Here is a 21,428-nt window from a genome sequence, read left to right as displayed (position 1 = left end):
TAATCTCTGGGGAAGACATGCCACTGAGCTCAGAGACCACAGCCTTAATAAGACACCTTGCTTTCTCAACCCTACGTGAGTTACTAATATAGGAAACAAAACAAAGTTCGATAAATAGATTATATATTTACATTAAATATACACATAGTAAGAAATAGCAGCCTAGACGATATCAGTGTTGAAACTATATGCATGCTAAAGAACAAGTGCTTCTCTATGTTCCATGTGACAAATCTTGAATACTCCTAAGAGTTTTGTGTATGGTGTATTAAAAAATATTACAGTAACTGGATTTGCACAGCGAAAATTAACAGCCCCATACCAATGAAAGAGTACCAAGATAGCAAGGCAAGACGTCATTTCAAGCTTATAGAATTGAGATCACACCTACAGTAAACCCTGAACCAACTCAAAAACTAATAAATAATTCTGATCAAGTCTTCTCAGGACAGATTAAACAAATTCTGTGATCTTTTAGTGCCACCCCCCCCTGGTAAGAATCCACATAGCAATCTAATTGAATTCTGCAGTGAAGAAACCCATTTCACTGCCCTTAAACAGAACAGGCTCATATTTGCTCGTTTTGCTCAAGGACTCTGTCAGGATCAGTTCCACCAAAGGCGTCAGGTCTAAATTAATCAGTAGTATCGTACAGACAGACAGAAATAAAATAATAAAATAGGATACATGTATGAAAAATTCAGTCAATTCCAAGAAAGAAGAGTACATTCACCTCCAGCCAATGAAGCACAGCTGTGATGAAAATACAGTGCAACCAACAGACATCTACGGTTATGCTATCCCATACATAACTGAGGCACACAATAATGTAGTTCCATTGTTCTCCATCTCTTCTTAGCCTGCCTACACGAGGCATGCACTAAATGTTTTGTCAATTTGCCCTCTCTTGCCATAACAGGAAATAACAAGGTAATTTATTGCCAACCTATTTGCTTTCGATCAAATGGTTTCAATAAATATTTACTTGACTCAAAGCTCAGTTTACATACATTTGTTACATTCTCATAAATTATTTAATTAAGGACACTCGTGGGTCAACTGGCAATCCAGTGAAGCTTTTATTACCTCCTGGTATCTGGACAATTTGAAGTGAGAGGGCAATCCAGATTTTAAAAGCCAAAACAAGTTTGGATTTTCACAAGAAGGTATCGCAAATAGGTCCTATTATTTAAGTATTAGGTGTTTCAACAGGCACCGGTGTCACAAGCAGTGGCTGGAATTGTTCATATTGCTTTTTAGTGTAAATGGGAATTTTAATTTGAAGTTACTTCCTTCAATACGAACTCATAATTAATTCGAAACAATGGTTCTGGTAAACTCAGATAATAACTAGCCTGATCAACAACAGGCTAACTTAGGATCCATACCTGGTGAAAACACCACAAGGGCAATATGTTGTCTTCCATTTTAAGGAACATAAAACTGTGGCCAACTTCATTCCAACCAAGAGAACATTCTAGTTAAACAAACAAATGAAATATACTTCCAGTAGTCAAACTTCATTAATCTTGCTGCCATGTAATGGTTTAGTTGTTAAAGACAAAACAGGTCTAAAAAATAAATAATGAAAGTGTTAAGAAAAACAGAAATCATATTGCTACTCGCGGACGGCTCTGTTCTCCCATGTGCACAATGTCTCATCACTCATTCAAACGATTGTATTAACTTACGTTAGCATTAGCTGTCACTCTTCTGCCTTTATTCAAGATATCCAAGTTGGATACCTTTGTCTCGGCAAGAATATGCACCTGAATGAACTAAAACAGAGTGACACTAACGCCAAAGAAAGAAAAGAAAGAAAGAAGTGCATCATAATTCATTGATTCACCTTCAACACATCACCAGCTGGAGTCTTGACACACCCAGGTTAATCGTCTGATTTATACTCTGCGTTACCGACGTGCGCTGAAAATAGCCGATCTACAAGCTCAAAACGAGCTCGTAGGTCTGCCATTTCCTGCATGCGACACCGCCACGCGACAGAGCATAAATTAGACATTACAGCTTGTGCACACAAACACCTGCAGCAGCAGTCTGCCTCTGACCAGCACAGAATCCACTGATTCCAGTTATAAAGTCGCTACATCTCTTTAAACTTGAGAAACGCCCACGTGGGGGGGTAGAATTCCAAAAGGAACATGTCTCCGTGTGCAGACGCATGTAAGAAACATTTTCAGTAGTAGTAGTAGCAGTAGTAGTTGTAGTACTCGGTATATGAAAAGACGTACTCTTGTCCCGTGTCATGGCACTGTGGGGGGAGGCGTGTTTTATCCAATGGCAAGAGTCTTGACGAGGCCACAGTGAAACTTCCGGATGTGGCGATAGAGGTCCCCCGACTGGGTGAAACGCCGCTCGCACCACTTGCACGCGTGCGGCTTCTCGCGCGTGTGCACCACGGCGTGCCGGCTCAGGTTGTGCGAGTACTGGAAGCTCTTGCCGCACGTGCCACAGGTGTACGGCTTCTCGCCGGAGTGCGTGCGCTCGTGGCGCTTGAGCGTGTACATGCAGGAGAAGGTCTTGCCGCACTGGGAGCAGGTCGGGACGGAGCCGTCGGGCGAGAGCTTGGAGCGGGCGCCGTCCTTCTCCCGGAAGTGCGAGCTGAGGTGCAGCTGCAGCACGTGGGGGCTGGGGAACACCTTGCTGCAGAGGGGGCACACGCACACCTGTTGCCCCGGGGGCAGCAGCACCCCGCTGGACGTGGAGATGTCCGAGGAGGCCAGGTCGTCCTCCTCCTCCTCCTCCTCGCTGTCGCCCAGCAGCCCCCGGCCCCTCCTCTCCTCGCCCTCCCTGCCCGGAGCGCCCTCCCCCCTCCCCCCCCTGCGACGGTCCCCCTCCTCCTCCATCAGGTCCTCCTCCTGGGAGAGCAGGGCGGCTGTGGAACCGTTGTTGCCTGGGAAGAGGGCAGCGAACCCTGTCACCACTGAGCTCCTGGCACTATTCCCAAAGCGCTGGCTCTCGGGGCTCATCGGCTCACTGTCCTCCTGCTCTGACAGCAAGTCGTGTTCGTCTTTAACAAGTGGCTCAGTGCCCTGCTGCTGGCTGTCGAGGGCCAGCTGTCCCGAGACATAGGAGGGGTGTAAGGGATCTCTGCTAGACAGAGGCTTGAAAGACAAATCCAGTGCGCAGTCCATGTCATCTGAAGCCCTGGACCTCTGGGATAGCGATACGGTGGAACTACTGACATCAGCTTTTGTTTTTCCAGCTGTTTGGTCGCAGGGCTCGGCCTCTGCTGACACATAATTGACACCTACAAGGTCCAGGGACCTGCCAGAGTGACCATTTGCCTTCTGCCTGCTCTGTGCAGACCTATCACAATCTGTGACAGCCAGCCTGACTTCACCGTTGTCCATGTCAAACTCCTCCTTCGGGGGCGCCTTGAGTGGCCCGTGGGCCTGTGTCTGGGGCTGTCGCCGGCCCAGCCGCTTGCCGCGCAGCTCGCCGTCTGAGGAATTCTCCCTGTCCAGACAGCCCAGCCCCAAGCCCTCGCCCATCTTTTCATCCAAGGGGCACAATTCCTTGTCTTTAAGCTTGCCTTTACACACCTTAACAATATCATACATGTGGAGGTAGCTGGCGGCGGCCAGGACATCCTCCACTGGCAGGGAGCTGAATTCCAACTTCCCCTCATACATAAATTCAAGGAGCAGACTGAAAGCCGGGGCCGTCACAATGTCACTGTTCAGATGCACAACGTCCCTTTTGTCCAGCTGGTCCCTGTAGAAGAGATGGAAGTACATGCTGCATGAGGCCAGCACGGCCCTGTGCGCTTTGAATCGAGCCTCCCCGACGAGAACAGTGCAGTCACAGAGGAAACCTTGGTGACGCTGCTGACTCAGACACTGCAGCAACTGGCGGCTATGGTCTGGGAACTCCATTCTTCCCTCATAACCTGATGAAAAACAGGAAAAACAGGATACTGGATAAGCGAAATGCAGCCATTTAGAGGGCGCCCCAGAGATAGCAACGCATAGGCAGTCAAGAGAGGCACAAAGTCAGCAAAACCCAAAGATATGCAAAAGTTATGGATGGTTAATTATTCATGTTTAGGCAAATTATCTAAAAGTAGTAATATTTGCATTTACAATATTATTGCTAAATTATATAAAAGGTCAGCTCATAGCCTATGAAAGTTAAAATAATCAATGTAAAACTCAAACAAGTAGGAAATTATCTCGAGGAAATTAAAAGGGACTTAAAGAAGCAATCTAATAACTTAAAACTAGAAAACAATTAGCAGGATACGGTTTCTCGCGCACCTCTGTATCACTTCTGTAAACGAATCCTCCAATTAGCCTACCCCACCTGCCAATTATTAAAAGTATGTCCTGTGTTAGGGTATAGGCAGCAGCCAGCCTATACTTTTTGCGGTTCGTGGAAATGCGAAACGGACCGACTGTGTGGGGCACACACACACACACACACATACGCACGCACACACACACACACACACACACACACACACACAGTTGCACGCACGATTCCACACGCCAAAAGAACAAGAAAAGAAACTCTCGCTGCTCAGCTGTTGTTCGCGTTTACTGAACGACCAAAAGGGAGAACTGTCCGTTTATATAGCTACTACACCACACAGCACGCAGACAAGACAAGAGAGCAGCAGCAGACCGCGTTGTGTTGGTGGTGTTTAGCGGATAGAAGGGCAAGGTTATAAGGAAAAGGCTGAGGAGACTGGAGTGAATAAACTGGTGCTCTTGTGTTTCTCAAACCTTTGCGTTTCAACGTTTCCCCTTAACTCTGACAGTGTACAAATGGACCCGTTTGTATACTGTTAGAGATAGGACTTGTAGCTATGGGTCAATATGGACCCCCATAAAGGAACCACTTTGAGAACCACTGCTCTAGCTGTCAGTGCCAGTAGTGGAAAGTAACCAAGTAGCCTACATTTACTCAAGGTCTACTTGCCTGTAGCCAACGTAAGTTGAGGTATTTGTACTTTACTTGAGTATTTCCAATATTCAATACTTTTACTTCTACTCCACTACATCTCGGGTGATCCAAATATTGTATTTTTACTACACTGCACGTTTATTTGAAAACTTACAAGTTACTTTGTAGATATAAATTACAATATTATAAATATATAACCACTTTTAGCCCTATTTTATACATGCTGTTCGAAAATAGCATATCTATCTACAAGCTTGTAGATATGCTATTTTCAAACATTTTATACATTGACTTTATTTGCTTTAAGTAGGCTACATTTTGACGCCAACACTTTCGTATACCTACTTTTACTCAAGTGCATTTTGAATTCCGGAATTCCACTTGTAACAGAGTTATGTCTACATTGATCGCAGTATTGATACTTTTACTTAAAAGTAAAATAAATATGTGAGTACTTTTATTCCACCACTGCTCGCTCGGTGTTTGCTGATCGCACTGCAAGCTGTAGAGTCAGCTGCTCTGACATCACCGCAATGGAAACGCTACCTCCAGCTGTGCGACGCTTTTTGCCATATGTTATACCACCACCAAAAGACACACAACTTCTTATCGTGCGCGCACATTTATCTACGGTATCGTATATAGCTATTTCCAAGATTTACAGGCGGGCACGCTGTCGAACTTTTAAAGAATTTAACTTTAACGCCAAACGCAAACTACGACCCGATAAATAGCCTTCAACTAATAAAAAGAGAAAATAAAATAGAAAACCCGATCGCTCTTTTAGCGCACTGGTCACATTAACTGCGAAATGTGAAGTTTTCTTATGTTCATTGAAAATTACACCGGCAAAGATCACCTAGAAATAAAACGAAATTTGCATTTTAGATAAGTTAATTGATCGTCGAGTCAACTGTACATTAAGTTTGATCTCGTTTATAGAAATACATTCGCCAAAATAATTAGTTGTAAAAAAAAAAAAAGGCTGGGGGAAAGTGCGTGCACGAGGCGGGGTGCGCGGAGCTCCCATGTCCGTGTTTGGGAAACGCATTGGAAGCCTTTTAACAGCAGAGGAACTCACAACAGCAACTGCCGCTGGCTGAGCCAAGCCAAGCCAAGCCAAGCACAAGCAGCCCCAACTAGCGCTGAGCGAAGCAGCGAGCGAGGACAGACCGATCGCTCACAACTTTCGCTTTCTACATTTCTAAATAACCCCGGGCTGGTGGAGAGAAAAAAAAAACGAAACACTTACATTTACATGCGGCTCCGTCGTGTTTTTCCTACGAGCTCCGACGTCCTTTCATGATGTTGCGGCCAGATGTTCGCTTCTTCTCCCCGTCGTTTCTTATGGGCTTTTCCAGTTCGACCCTGGCAGGCTGGCTCGCTGCACTCAGCAGCGCTGTGTGTGTGTGTGTGTGTGTGTGTGTGTCAAGCAGGTTGATAATGGAGCAGTCTCGCGATAGTGAGCGCCCCGCAGACCACAATAAGTTGTGTCTGTGTACTACTCGGTGCATTCACACAGTGGCAGCAAGTAGCAGAAGAACCCTCGGACACATCAGTTGGCTCACTTATAGAAACACCTGTCCGGGACATTGATTGACGTAACAACATATGGACAGATGCCATATGTGCTGTTGTGCCTAAACTTAGTAAAGGGGGGTAGCCTACCAGTCACCCCCCACCCAAACACACGCACGCACGCACGCACACACACACACACACACACACACACACACACACACACACACACACACACACACACACACACACACTCCCCTGAAATCCTTTCCTCATTCAGAAGTCTTTCAAGTCGATAATATTTTATTTGCCTTCTTACTACTACTCATACATCTGAAAGTTAAAATTACCATTTATAATTTAGAAATTTGATATTTTATAGTGATCTGCATCATCATCTGCTATAGGGTGCAATGGCTAAGGAGGGTTGCCAGTTTATTTATTGGTAGGCCTATGATTTGTATTAATATGAATATCCCGATATATACAGTACTCTATTGATGGGGAAGTAAATCATACGTTCAGATTTCGGGGGACGGTGGGGTGCTGAGAACTTGTGAGGACTGTTCCGCCTAATCCCCGTTTGGAGTGTGGAATTCCCTGGCACCATGCCACCCAGTACCATTGTTTATCCAGGGCATATCCAACCCTATGGCTGTAAAAAAGAAAGAAAAAAAAAGAAAAAGAAAAAAATGGTTTCACTGTCACTCTGGCTCCTGAAACGGAATTATACATCTTTGAAAAATAAAATCATGATTTAATGAGCTATAGGTTGAATTTCATAAACACCCCTCGCAGTATTACACTAGTAGGTCTGTGGAGAGAAAATGGCTGTTCTGTAATTGCAGTGGCCTGCGATGATGGCAGCACAGTGGAGAAATAGGGGCTTGAGGGCTGCAGCTGCTCGTCTTGTGCCCCCCCCCCCCCCCTCCCTCCCCCCCATCCCCAACTGCCTCGGTCACCTTTGCCCTGTGTTCCAGCTGTCGTGTGTTTTGAAAGGGCCATTTGCAGCTCCTCGCAGCCCCCTGACACAGAGGGGAGTGAGCAATGTGACGGGAGACAGCAGCCACTGGTCGGAAAGGGGCCACGGGCGAGGATTCTTATCCACTTACCTCTTTATTCCATTTTTAGTCTGCCAGTGACACAGGGTAGGCATCCATACCTAAATCCTCTGTGAGGATTTGACTGTGTACACAGAATGACTATATGCCAAAACCACAGGCCTGTCAGCCTCTGTCTTTCTGTTCTCCTCTCCAACTCAAGTTAGGTATACTGTATCTGCCATCACATGCTCTAAAACCTTTTGCGACCATGGCACACAAATGGAAAAATAAAAATCTCGAGGCACACCTGTAGTCATAGCAGGGGAAAAATGGACGATCTATAAACTCAAAACATGCTACAAGCATTTAGATATGCTATTATCACAACTTTTGAAACTATTTTTTTTTTACCTATGCCTAAAATAGGGATGCCAAGTTGAAAGTGGTTAAAATAGGCTATACAGTATATTTTTAATGTATATAATTTCCCCCTGTATTGGGAAATGAGTGCACAAAAAGTACTGATATACCGGTAGTAACCTTTTGTATATTTGTATATATTGCAATAATGTAACAAAATCCCAAGGCACACCTGGACTTGCATCGCGGCACACCATTGTGCCTCGGCATTTGGAAACCATTTGGAAACCATCGCTCTAAAACAACCTAATACTGGATCAATCGTTTATTTAACAGGAAGACTCCAAAATAATGGGTGACCTCATATGGACTTGAACGTTTGCGTAACACCAGCGGCGATCAAAACGTTCCGATGGTCCAGAGCTTCAGATGTGTGTGTGCCATGTAAACAATCATACCATTCAGCGCACACAAAACCATGCGAGGAGGAGCAAGCTATATGGATAAGAATAGGACCAGTAGGGCCCTATGTTTCCCTGGCCCTGGCACACGGTACCCAGTGGAGGGGGGAGGTTCACGGGGCAAGACAAAGCAGTGGTTGTGCCCAGGGACTGTGGCCTCAGAGAGCGGCTGAGCCCGGTGAAGGTTCTCACACACAGAAAAAAAAAGATAGAGAGAGGGAGGGAGAGAGAATGAGAGCAGGGCAGGGGCGTCACAAGGGGGGGGGGGGGGACTGAGTTACTAGGGCCCAAGGTGGAGGGGCCCTAGTAAGTAACTTTAGCTATTGAAAAAAAAGCTCACAGCGCGGCACAGAGTGAAAAGTCACGAAAATTAGTGCAAATCTTTGAATATATTATATTTTTAAGCAAACATTTGTAACTCAAATTTTGCTTCTGGGGGGGGGGGGGGGGGGTCCCTGGAATATTTGGAGATGGGGGTCCGTGGCCAAATGCATATCATTTTGGGGGTCCTTGACATGAAAACGTTTGAGCACCACTGACATGGAAGCATAGGTTTCTTGCTCACATTTTCACGATTTTTCAAAAATAGCAGATCTACAAGCTCACAGTGCAGCACCTTCTCAATAGTTAACATTCATGAGGGGGCCCTCAGTAAATCCTTGTACCCAGGGCCCAGAATTTGGTGTGACGCCCCTGGGAGCAGGGTAGCGAGGAGGGAGAGAGAGACAGAGAGAGAGAGAGAGAGAGAGCGAGAGAGAGAGAGAGAGAACACTTCCTGGAGGTTCATTCTTCCTCTCTGCAATCATCAATGGCATTCTCCCCCTGACCCACTCCTCACTCCCGGCAAACAAAAGGCCCCGCATTCCAGTGCAGTCTGACCGCCAGCCCAGCCAGCCACACAGTGAAACCACATCACTCTTCCCACTGGACCAGTGGTCTCATCACAGGGATGGGCAGCACTGAGCTGTTTATTTGAGGCCGTTTTTCTTTTTTTTTAAGGTTTTCTTTTTTCAGTTCTTGGGTTTGGGTTTTGTTGTCATCTGAAGTCCTTTAAAGCAGTGTTTCTCAAACTTTTACATTTCAACGTCTCCTGTTAACTCTGACAGCATACAAATGGAACCAAATGGACCCATTAGGGTCCATTTGGTTCCAGACTTGGTTCCAGACTTGTATGGGTCAATTTAGACCCCCATAAAGGAACCCAAAAAGTCACTAGAATCCACTTTGAGAAACACTGCTTTAAACCATCTTGAATTGGTTTATGTAGAACAGTTGTCTGTTTTGTTTGTTCGTCGGCGTTGATTTGTCAACCTCATGGTACAGTAAAAAAAAAAAAAAAAAAAGATCACGTGGCTAACACATTTGAAACGGTAGTTTCCCAACTTCTAAAGGAACCTGTCAAGAACTGAATACAGCTAATTAACTAAAATAGAAAAGATATCCTACTTATTTAACATATATTTGGCCTAGGCTGCACTTTTGACCTGACCTCATTTAGCACTCCACTTTAGTTCTGTGAGAGCAGCGGTGTGAGTGGTTTTATATTCACCACAATAATGACTACACCCACACCCCCCCTCCCCTGCCTCCCCCTTCCCCATACTGTCTGTATCCCTGTGGTGCCATTAGCCTACAGAGATACATGATGGTTTCTTGAAAAAGAAAAAGAAAACACTTAAAGAGAAGGCATTTTCATCCGTTTAAAACATCCCAAACGAAACATCGCACGAAAGGCTGCTGAACACTGCCCATTTCCAAATCAACAACCCAACTTCTCTGCAATAACAAAACGATTTCCTGCTCTGTCACTCTTTGTTAAGAGTTGCCTTTAGCTGAGGTTTTGTGTTTTCCTGTGCTGCACTGTAATTCTATTGATTTATTTTTCTGTTTTATTTTAACGTTTTCTTATTTTCAGTTATTTTTTCTTATTTTCAACTCCTTAATAACCTTTTATGATGTGTGTCTATTACTGTACATGTTTGACCACTAGCAAGTTGACAGACTATATGGAAGAACTCATGTAGATGCACTTGATCTAATAAATGCTCAGTCATATGAACTTATGGCTTGAAGAAAATAAGTATTAAATGCGAGGCGACGATGGGCGAGTGACACGGCCGTAGGATTATGTATAAATGACCTTGCTTTGAGCCAGCCGAACACATCAACAACAACATAACACTAGACCAAAGAGAAGCAGTGAGTAGGAGGAGTGCAAGCACCGCTGAGAAACGACAACAACAGCATTTATGGGCTATCCTCCGGTCAGCCCTGTTTGTTTGTATGACAGGAACAGCTTAGCAAGGTTGAGGTAGGCCCTACTATAGTAATGGTTCTCAACCTTTTCAGGCCGCAACCCCACAAAATAATCATATTTGAACTGAGGACCCCCCCCCAAAATAATTATATTTGAACAGGGGACCACCCAAAATAATCATATTTGAACTGAGGACCCCCCAAAATAATCATAACTGGGTACCACACAAAATAATCATATTTGAACTGAGGACCCCTCTAAATAATCATATTTGAACAACCAAACTTGCAATTTCCAATTGCATCTTTCTAGTTGTTATATTCATTATATCATTTGACAATTTGGACAATGTTTCATTTCTTTTAAAGTACTAAAAAGGTCTTAAATGGTCACTTAACTGTTATCTGCACTGCCCCCCCCCCCACACACACACACAAATCATGTGCCCACACAGGTTGAGAACCACTGCTATATGGCAGCAGTGAGAGAGGAACATGTTGCAGCTGCAGTGATAAGGGGAACTGGCAGAGGTGAGGCCTCATCAAGAGGAGATGTGGCATCTCTACATCAATTAAAAACTATGTTTTTCATGTCTTATAGTTTACATGGAGAGATCATCATGAGAATGCTTGTCTGCTGCTATCTTAACCTCATGTATGTATATTATAAATAGTATTTCCATAGATAATGCATTGGTGACTTCGGTTCCAACTGCTAGAAACCTTGGTGTGGTCCTGAACAGCCCGCTATCATTCAAGGCACACATTGCATCAGTCACCCGGTCCTGTAGGTTCACACTCACCCTTCCTCACCCAGGAGTCAGCCCAGCTCCTCATCCAGACATCTGTCATATCAAAACTTGACTATTGTAACTCTCTCCTCACTGGCTTCCCGGCATGTGCACTAAGCCTCTCCAACTGATCCAAAATACCGTGGCACGACTGGTCTTCAACCAGCCAAAATTCTCACGTCTCCCCCCTTCTTCGCTCTCTCCACTGGCTCCCGGTTGCGGCCCGCATTGAATACAAAACACTGATGCTGACCTAAACCCATAGCACTACTGTAACACTCCCCTTCCCTCGATGACCATACACGAAGCTAGATATCATTTTTAGGTTTTAGAAACGTTTTTTTTTTTTACTGATTAGGTGCGTGGTCTACCTATGTTATTGTTTTTTTCTAGATTGATATTCCTATGCATTTGTTATATTGTTGCTGATGTACTGACATATTATCTTGCTTATTATACTTATTATCCACCTGTTTCCACGGGAATTTACTGGAGAATGTTTTGCACCACACTGCACCACACTTCCGGTTAACAACAGACATACAAGCTCACGTTGCGTCTAGGGCTGCGAATCTTTGGGTATCCCACGATTCGATTCAGAATCGATTCTTGGTGTCACGATTCACGATTTTTTTTCGATTCTTTCAAATCCAAACGATTTGAATTCAGAAACGATTATTTTCCGATTTAAAAACAATTCTCGAAACGATTCTCTATTCAAAATTATTCTCTATTCAATTCATAGGATATCAGGATCTACTCCAGTCTGCTGGCATGAAAGCAGAGTACATTTACGTAGCTTTTATAATCGTAAAGGTTTTATCAACTTATTGCAATAATGTAAACACACAAAGGTAAATCCAAGACAACATGTTTGATTTATTCATGCTTACACACATTCTTTTAACTTGTACAAACACAACATAATATCTAATAAAATATCGTAATAAAGAAAATCGATTTTTGGAAAATGAGAATCGATTCTGAATCTTACCATGTTAGAAACACGATTCGAATTCAAATCGATTTTTTCCTGCACCCCTAGTTGCGTCGCAGATGCAGCCGTTGTGAGCTTGTAGATCACACTCGGCTGCGGTGCCGGAAGCTCTGTCCAATTTCTGCGCAATGCACGATGGGATGTTGGAAACACATGCAATACAGAAATATCTATGCATGCAAGAGATTCTCTCAGTGTGTGTGTGTGTGTGTGTGTGTGTGTGTGTGTGTGTGTGTGTGTGTGTGTGTGTGTGTGTGTGTGTGTGTGTGTGTGTGTGAATATCTAACTAAATTATTAATTTACCGAATGTCTGTCCATCCGCCATCTGACCGTCTGTCTGCATGCTGACATCATTGATACTAAACAGTGTCGCCACCATGGTAACAATGCCCAACTGACATCAACAAAACCCAACTGACATCACTGACTGACATCACTACAGTGCCCACATTTGGAGATGACATCACAGACTGGCCTGGACACTGAACACCATATATGGCCAGTGCCAGCTAGCCAGACAGACGGATACAACGGGTATTGCACAACTGGACATTGATGGTGACTATTCTGCCCAACGGGCACCGGTCTGGGTTCTCCAACATTACTTCTGAGACTCCTACATTCAATCCCTCACCGCAAACACCCGGACGCAGGACTAGTTGCGACCGAAGGTCGCAGTTTACCATGAGAAATGTCACAGCTTGTCTCCGTGTGTGTACACATTTTTACAGTCTATGGATTGGTTCCCTTGACACATCACTGTGACATCACCCGTGATATCACAGGTGACATCACCTATGTAAAAGTCCATATATGGGTATTCCCCAGAATCCCTTTTATGCCCATATATGAAGATCCCTGATGTCATCGATATATATCACTGGCCTGATGGCCAAGACATGGCCCATATCTGTGTGGCTGGTTCAGATAGGGATCTCCATGTATGGGCATCAAATATATTGTATGTTGTGATCACTCTAACAGAATCCCTTTTATGCCCATGTATGGAGATCCCATCACTGTCACTCTGTGCCACATCACCGTGACTCGTGACATCACAGGTGATATCACAGGTGGCATGCCCATATTTGGTAATGCCCAGCATGGTTTGACATAACATTGTTGACTATCATGTATCATATTTATATATATATATATATATATATATATATATATATATATATATATATATATACAGTATATACAGTATTTATATATATATATATATATATATATATATATATATATATGTATATATATGTATATAATGTGTGTGTGTGTGTGTGTGTGTGTGTGTGTGTGTGTGTGTGTGTGTGTCTGAGCCAGGCAGCCAGCACGCATGTCACCACTACTAACACTACTACGGTATTTACACATTACATGCCTGTCACACAACAATCGTCACAACAACACGGCGGCAGCCAGTCAGACTAGACAGGCAGCTCAACTATTATGACTCTCTCTCTCTCGCTGTCTGAACCTGGTCGAACCGACAGCCAGCCAGCCAGGGCCGGCCGGCGCTAGGACCCGGGAGGACGCCTCTCTTCGCCACAGAAGCATTGCAGACAGAACGTTGGGGAGGTGTAGTGGAAGAAAGGCGAAAGAGAGAAACGGAGTAAATGAGAGGCACTTTTTTTTTGCCTGGTCCACATTATTTCAAGGGACTAAAATCAACTCAATAAATCGCCGAAACCCAGCTATTCCCTTTTAAAGAGAATGCCACGGACGCACTGTTGAATTTCCCCGTCCCACCGGGTTGAAAAAAAGAAAGAAAACGCCTGCGTTTTCCTGCTGGTGGCAACAACTACACTACAAGAGGTCGACACTACAACACAGCTAGACAGGGTAGGTCCCATTGTACTACATGGGATGATGCGGTTCTTCTCTCTCTCTCTCTCTCGTGCCTGACTTGATGATCATCATATACGCCGCGTCGTCGTGCGGCCGGCGGTGTCGCGCTGGCCCCGAGAACGGCAGATCTACAAGCTCGCCGCGAGCTTGTAGATCTGCCATTTGTTGTCGGCGGGGGCGACACCGTCGCGCGATGAAGTGTAAACGAACCCCCGGGCTTCACCCAAGCTGCCCTGCTAGGCCCCATATCCTCCTCCTATCTGTCTGTCTGTCTGTCTGTCTGTCTGTCTGCTCTGTATAAAAGCTAAAAAGGCAAACCTTATGTTTTTATTATTATTATTTTTAAATCATTAAGTGCTTTAATTACTTCAGTTCAGGTGCATTTATCTTTTTTTTTCTTCTTTCAAAATCTGTTGGTTAGCTTGTGCCACAAGTTTTCTGAAATTCAATTAATTTGTTGCTGTTTTCTTTTCTTTGTTTCCCCTTCTTTTGTATTATTATAAATCTATATGCCTATATGAACAAAGTGAATAAGTGTGTTTCCTTCCAACGTTAACCATTTTGGACAATGACCACCACTAACAACAACAACAACAACAACACCAAGTCAACAACAACATGATAGCCTTCAGGCCGAAATAGCTACTGTCTTTTATTTTTATTTTTATTAAATTCGTTGGTACATCTTTTTTCCTAACATTGCTTTTTATGAACATAATCACCAGAGTGCAACTTCTATTGCTATTAAGTTTCCTTTGAGCAAGTGCGTGTGCCCGCCCAATATTGTTATGTACAAGCATTTAAGTCATTTCAGGCTGAGTTTGATTGTAAGCTTTTTAGGAAATGACTTCGTGGGAAACCACCACCATCACGTTGATTTCTCGCAGCATCGTTGCAAATACCAAGAAACTGAATGATGATGCATAGTAGGCCTATATTAGACATACACACCACCACACACAGTCAAAATCCTCTGTGTTAATAATCTGACCTCTGTCTAAGTGCACTCCCAAATGGACACTCAGTGTTAAATGAGCAGTGACAAATCTTTGTTGTGGCTCCTCGTCTCGCCCACTTATGACCGGATGTCCCACTGACAGCATAGGTCAGTCAGTCCACTGTGCATAGTGCCACTGACTGACATCCGTGACAATAATGTCCTCTGAATTGTTGCTACTGTATACTGTGTATATATATGGGGTCTGCCAAGGATGCTCATTCCTCATTCCACGTTCTGTTTCCCATTTTAAAACAATGTTTGTTATGTTGTTCTGCGCTCAGTCATCATCTCCAAGGTGTTTGTTATGTTTGCGTGAAAGAAGAAAAAAGAAGAAAAAAAGCCTGCTGAGAGGATAAAAGGCATTTTGTCTCCCTAGTGGCTTGGCACTTTGCAACCTTTATGCCTTTAGTGCAGGGGTCTTCAACAGGGGGTCCGGGGCCCCTAGGGGGTCCTCAGAGTTACTACAGGGGGTCCTCCAAATCTTTGAGTGATAGAACATTTTTTTCCTCCTTTTTTATATTAACCACATGAACCCTAGCATCCATATTATGAGAACTTTAGTCAAAAATAGCAGATCTACAAGCTCACAACGCCTCGCACTGCGAGGCGTTGTGAGCTTGTAGATCGGCTATTTTTGGCAAAGAGCTTTGGTGTAGAGGGGAAAAAGAGCAGAGTGAAAGGTCAAGTTTATTAAGTATTGACGGTTCAAGTGGTTAAATATCTGAAAACACAAATTGACATGAACCCAAAATACACTGATGATTGTGCTGTCAAACAATGACGCTATATGGAATCTATGAACAGGTTGTGGGGGTCCCTGCTTCATCTCTCTCTCAACTAAGGGGTCCTTGGCCTGAAAACGTTGAAGACCCCTGCTGTATGCCTTTAGTGTCAACATGCTGTTTGTATGAGTCATGAGACTAGTGTCCCCATCCTTAGTGTGGAGCGTGTGTGTGTGTGTGTGTGTGTATGTGTGTGGGTGGGGGGGCAGCAGCAGCATGTGACACCAGAAAAGACACAACAAACTGGCGAAATGATGCATTTTGACCCTCCCTGTTCTATTTAGAAGATGCCAGTCAGTCAAAACGCCGCCACCACCACCACCGTCATGCTGCCCGTCCCCATTGCTATGTGAAAGGACTTTGAGTTCCTTAGCGGCTCCGTTGACGCAAATGTGCCACCAGTTGCGATGCTAGAATTCGAGGAATGCCGTTTGAAATTTGCCTTGTACACAGTCAGACCTATTGTGCCCATCCTGAAGGCCTGTACGCCGCAGGAATTAAGATGCGTTATCACTAGTGAGGGGTTGTACACGCACAGCGCCGGCCCTTACGCCTGTTATCACGTGACCTTTTTCCTTCTCACTCTCTCTTGTTGTTTCACAGAAGAAACGGTCTAAACCAGAGGTTTTTAAAGTGGGTGACGGCCGGGCACCCTGGGGTGCCGTGATGCCAGTCCAGGGGTGTCGCGAGATAATTTGATAATATTTGGAATTCATCAATATCACTGCATCAATATCACTTCATTAGCTTAGTAAAACAGACCTGCTTTGCACTTTATTTGATGAGTTATTTTTCCATCTATGACAACTCTCTTCACCAAAAACAGCCGATCTACAAGCTCGTGTGAGCTTGTAGATCAGCTATTTTTTGGTGAGCCTTCCCCCCAGAATAGGCATGCTGTGGTTCAAGTGGTTAAACGTCAAGTATAACGTTATTTTCAGTCAGTTCTGATGGAAACAAATATTTCTCCAATAGGAAGTAAGATTCTAAAAATGAACAGTGTAATTCAGGAGTGCCGTGGATGAAAAAGTTATTTTCAGGGGGGCCCTGAGTCACAAAAGTTTGAAAACCCTTGGTCTAAACTCCCTGCTGCTGCATCCAAAACTTCACGTTGACTTTAAAGTTGACCTCCAGCCGCGAAACCCCCAAACTTGTTTGATGTACAACCTAATGTGGTCCAAAGGAGACTGGTGGGGGAGTCCACCATTCATATCTCTTATGTTCCGTCCGTTACAGTATATCCATTTGCGTGGGGGAAAAAATGGGGCATTTCGCCATTAGTTTACATTTATCTGGTTGCTTCATCCTGCAGATATGCAAAATTATTGTCTCTGTGGTGGTGTGGTGGTTTGGCAGGTTCGGCTGAACTCTGTTGATTATGTTTGCATTCCCCTCTTTGTTTTGATAAATGGGAGAGGTTAAAACGTGGGCTTGCATCAGCGATGCTTTGTCGGTTTGAGTCTCCCAAGCGAGTTTAGAGTTGCCTTTAATGTAAGCCATCTGGATCACTTATGGGTTGCTTTTCGTGTCAAACATAGAATCCGTACGAAACAGTGACCGTGTTGCTGACTCGCCAGGTTACAGTAGCCGAGGTGAGAAGCTCAGCTGCACCTAAAATATTATTATCAGTAGTGATTCCAGCACTTCAAACACTTCCAGCGTTTTCAAGGAAAACACTGGATCTTTTCAGTGGATCAACCTGTTTTTTAGGTTTACATATTACAGATCTTTTCTCATTGTCAGCATGCTTGACTGCTTGTGGAAAGTCCAAACCTAAAAAAATGTCCTGCAAGTATGATCCATCTTGCCAAAAACAAGAAATAGCTAATATCTGGAAATCATAGAACTCAATTGTTGCCCCAAAACCCGTAAAAACAAGTCACAGAGCTGTACTGTTGCTTTGGTCAGTATGCATTGTGTCATCATTGCATTGAACACGGGCATTACGCAACTTTATGGAATGATGGCATTAGCTGTTGCATCTCCCTTTTAAAATGTAAACAAGGCAAATTAGTAGAGCTCTGCCGATGCCAGATCTTTGAGGCTGATCCCAATTGTGTCCTAGAGACCACTGATTACCAATGTTTTGAATGGTAATCTTGTCATCAATGTTCTAATCTATTTGGAAAACCTTTATTTTCAATTTATTTTTTTATTTTTCTATTTCAGAACATGTAACTTATAACCAAACAAAATATAAAATACACACATCTTTTTCTTATTATGTTTTTACTTATGAACATTATAATGACATGCTCAAAATAAGGACAGCAGATTGAAACTAGTTAAAAATCAGAACACATCGGCTGCGTAATTGCCGATACCGATTTATCCACAAAAAGTCAAACAATGGCATATAGATTGGCTTGACCGTTATATCGCTCTCATTATATCGTTTCTTTTTTTTTTTTTTTTTTTTTTGGGTAATGCACATGATGCCAGGAGACTGAGATTGAAAAAAAAAACATTCACTGTCACTTCATGAAGTTGTTCCAGCCAGGAATAATGTCATTGTCAACGATACTGATCATAATTAATTTCATTTGGATATTTGATCGGTAGTCTGGGATCTGTAGCATTTTCGGGTTTCTGATCTGGTCAGGAGCGGAAACAACCTACGTCATGTTGTAGTCATAGATGGACTACACTTTCCCCGCGCTCAAGGGCATACTTTTAGGTCCTACCCAATAAAACCCTTCATGCAGCGTAGTTTTGCTTATTTTTGGAATAGTTCTTTTGGTATTTCCATCTTTTAGTCCAACTCGTAGCGACTGGCAAGACTACACCACTCGAGCATTTAAATAGGGATTGGGGAAACAAACAGGGGGACCAAAAACAAAGCGACGCCGCTTCTTCTGCCTGTTGCCGGTTTAGGCCACGCCTAGACCGGATCACATGGCCCGTTGTAAACGAATACCAGGCTTTCCTCCAAGGTGGAAAGACTGGTGACGCGAGGTTAGTTGATCAGTGTGCACTGTGCGCTCTTATGTGATGCAGCGATCATACGTTTCATTGCACACGTTGAATCCCAGGTCAGGCTTTGCTGACACTTCCTCTTCTAGAACAGTGGTTCACAACCTTTTCAGGCCGTGACCCCCCCAAAATAATCATATTTGGTTCCACAGATAAATATTGAGAAAGTAGCAGATCCACAACTTTCCAACGTCCCATCAAGCATTGCGCAGAAGGTGATCGAGTGTGATCTACAAGCTCACAGCGGTTGAGCTTATATGTCAGCTGTTCTCCGGAGGTGTCCCACAGATAATGCTACAGTAAATTCTCACGGAAACAGGTGGATATTATTTGACAATTTGGCCATGTTTGACAATTTTTTATAGTATAGTTTGTTTATTACCTTTGATGCAGTAATGGTCTTTTACTATTTTTCTTTTTTTTAGGTGGTTTTTAAAAGGTGGTTCTTAAAAGCCCTTACATTGTCACTTACTGTCATCTGGGGACCCCCTCAAAATCACATGGGGGTCTAAACTCTCACGTTGAGAACCACTGTTCTAGATATGCCTTAATATGATGTATTGTTTTGGCAAGACAGACGTGTAACAGACAAAATGAATGTTTAGGATTGGACTTTCGACTTGGGAAGAGAAAGAGAAACAAATACAAGTATGCCTGCCTTGTGCATTATAGCACAATTCATTACATAATATACATAAATCTATGAGGTACAATATGTTAAAACAACATACTTAGAACATCTGCAGCGGTTGGAGGTGGTCTCCTTACTCTTCCATTGAGACATTTTTAGAGCATGGTGTCGGGTAGGACACCAATTGGTTGACAATCTCAAATTATTTGAAGCAGATGATCTGCCAGATTTTACATCAGATACCCATGGTCTACTCTACTACAGTACATACATGGGCAACTGGGGGCCCGGGGACCACATTCGGCCCCGCCTCACTTAATGCGGCCCGCAGGTTGGAATTCTGATATATTATTGATTTCAGCTGTTCCATTTCCAAACTGCAAACATAACCTGCTTATTGGTAGGCCTACAATTGTTTTTATGTCATGAAGTCAACGGACGCGTTTCGACCCTTCGGTCTTCTTCAGCGTTGTATGAAGTTGACATGAAGTTAACATACTGCAGTATAACTAAATGCATTAGCCGGTCTACAAGTATTTTATTTGTTGTGCTTGTAGACAAGCTTTTTATTTTTAATTGTTTTGCTTGACAGTAGAATGATGGATTAGGTCTTAGGACATTCATTTACAAAATAAGTTACGTTAAGATATGGAGAGGTTTCTGTGGAGTTTTCTGTCGAGTGTCGACAGCAACAATATGCAATGTGGCCCCCTGGTGTGAGTGTACATCGGTGGTGTAACAAGGAGTTCAGGTACCCTAGGGGTCCTTGAGGAGGTTTCGGGGGTTCCCAACTGAATAATTGATAAGAACCAGTGGACCCTAACAGGTATTGTAACTCCAAGAGTGTACTCGTGTTACCGAATGTCCAGTTACATCCTCAGAGTTGAATGAACGCTGAAGATCTTACTGTTTAGATTTGGGTTCCAGGTGCCATCATTGTAGAAATCAACGTTCATTGGTAGAAATGGTACCATCTCGAATGCTATTGGCTGCCAACGGCCACATGCAGGGATACTTGGGAGAATGTGGTGTTGAGCTTGCCAAATAAAGCACACAAAGAAGAACCATCACAAGCCTATGATTACAAGCCCCTCTTACAGCATACCCTGCTTTAACATCAAATATAACATAAATTGGACCACATTTCACAAAACTCATATCATGGTGATTGAAACAAGGCTTTAAACTAGCGACAGGAACCTTTAAGTACTTATGACAATGGAATCCTATGGAGAACATGTTGCTCCTGGTACCAGAACAGCGCAACTAGCGGCCAATCATAGGAACTTTCAGTTCCGTGTTGCTTCATATTAAATCCTGACGCCTGCCCCTTGGTTCCAGTGATAAAACAATGTATTAAATGGCTTGAGAATCACTGGTTTACATCATGAACGTGTGCAGTTCATCAGACCATGAGAACGCAGGAAGGATGCTCGCCTCCTGTCCACGCAGGCCCTGTCTGTCTCCTCTTTACCTTCTGTCATAAAACACACGGATGGGGACTGTCCTCCGTGGCTGGTCCACTGTCACCGTGTGTGGCATCGTCTTCTTCGCTGCATGACACTGATTTGCATTGAATGGGGTGGCCCCCGGCGGGCCGAGCCAGAATGATGAATGATTGAAAGGCGGACTGACAGCAGGGCAGGCAGGCAGGCAGGCGGGCTGCGGCCCGGAGGCCCTCAGACCATGTGACCCGCTGACAGGGTACTGGGTTCATTCAGTGGCTGCTGGGCTGCAGCGCTGGCAGAGGCCCAGCGTTTTCCACACAGGCCGCAGTAGCAACAGGTCGCTTCCATTAAAACAGCAGTGCTCTGTTGTGGCTCCAGAGCCGGCCTTGTG

The 21,428-nt window shown here is 43.9% G+C and overlaps 2 protein-coding genes across 2 annotated transcripts in view; one reads left to right on the top strand and one right to left on the bottom strand.

The window, feature by feature from the left end:
* Positions 1-2,288: 2,288 nt before the first annotated feature.
* On the bottom strand, positions 2,289-6,252 carry zbtb42 (zinc finger and BTB domain containing 42; the record flags this gene model as incomplete). Its single annotated transcript, XM_080750021.1, has 2 exons — positions 6,179-6,252; positions 2,289-3,910 (listed from the first exon to the last, which is right to left on the bottom strand). The coding sequence occupies exon 2, from the start codon at positions 3,894-3,896 to the stop codon at positions 2,289-2,291; it is 1,608 nt and encodes a 535-aa protein (XP_080606147.1). The 5' UTR covers positions 3,897-3,910; positions 6,179-6,252.
* Positions 6,253-14,080: 7,828 nt separating this feature from the next.
* Positions 14,081-21,428, top strand: part of akt1 (v-akt murine thymoma viral oncogene homolog 1) — a 79,632-nt gene continuing 72,284 nt past the window's right edge. The window contains exon 1 of the mRNA XM_080750033.1: positions 14,081-14,197. The gene's annotated coding sequence lies outside the window, so the exon portion shown is untranslated. The remainder of the gene's footprint in view (positions 14,198-21,428) is intronic.

The sequence above is a fragment of the Nannobrachium achirus genome (genome assembly GCF_963921795.1).
Source record: "Nannobrachium achirus genome assembly, chromosome: 20".
Lineage (NCBI taxonomy): Eukaryota > Metazoa > Chordata > Actinopteri > Myctophiformes > Myctophidae > Nannobrachium > Nannobrachium achirus.
This window is presented reverse-complemented; position numbering and strand designations above follow the sequence as displayed.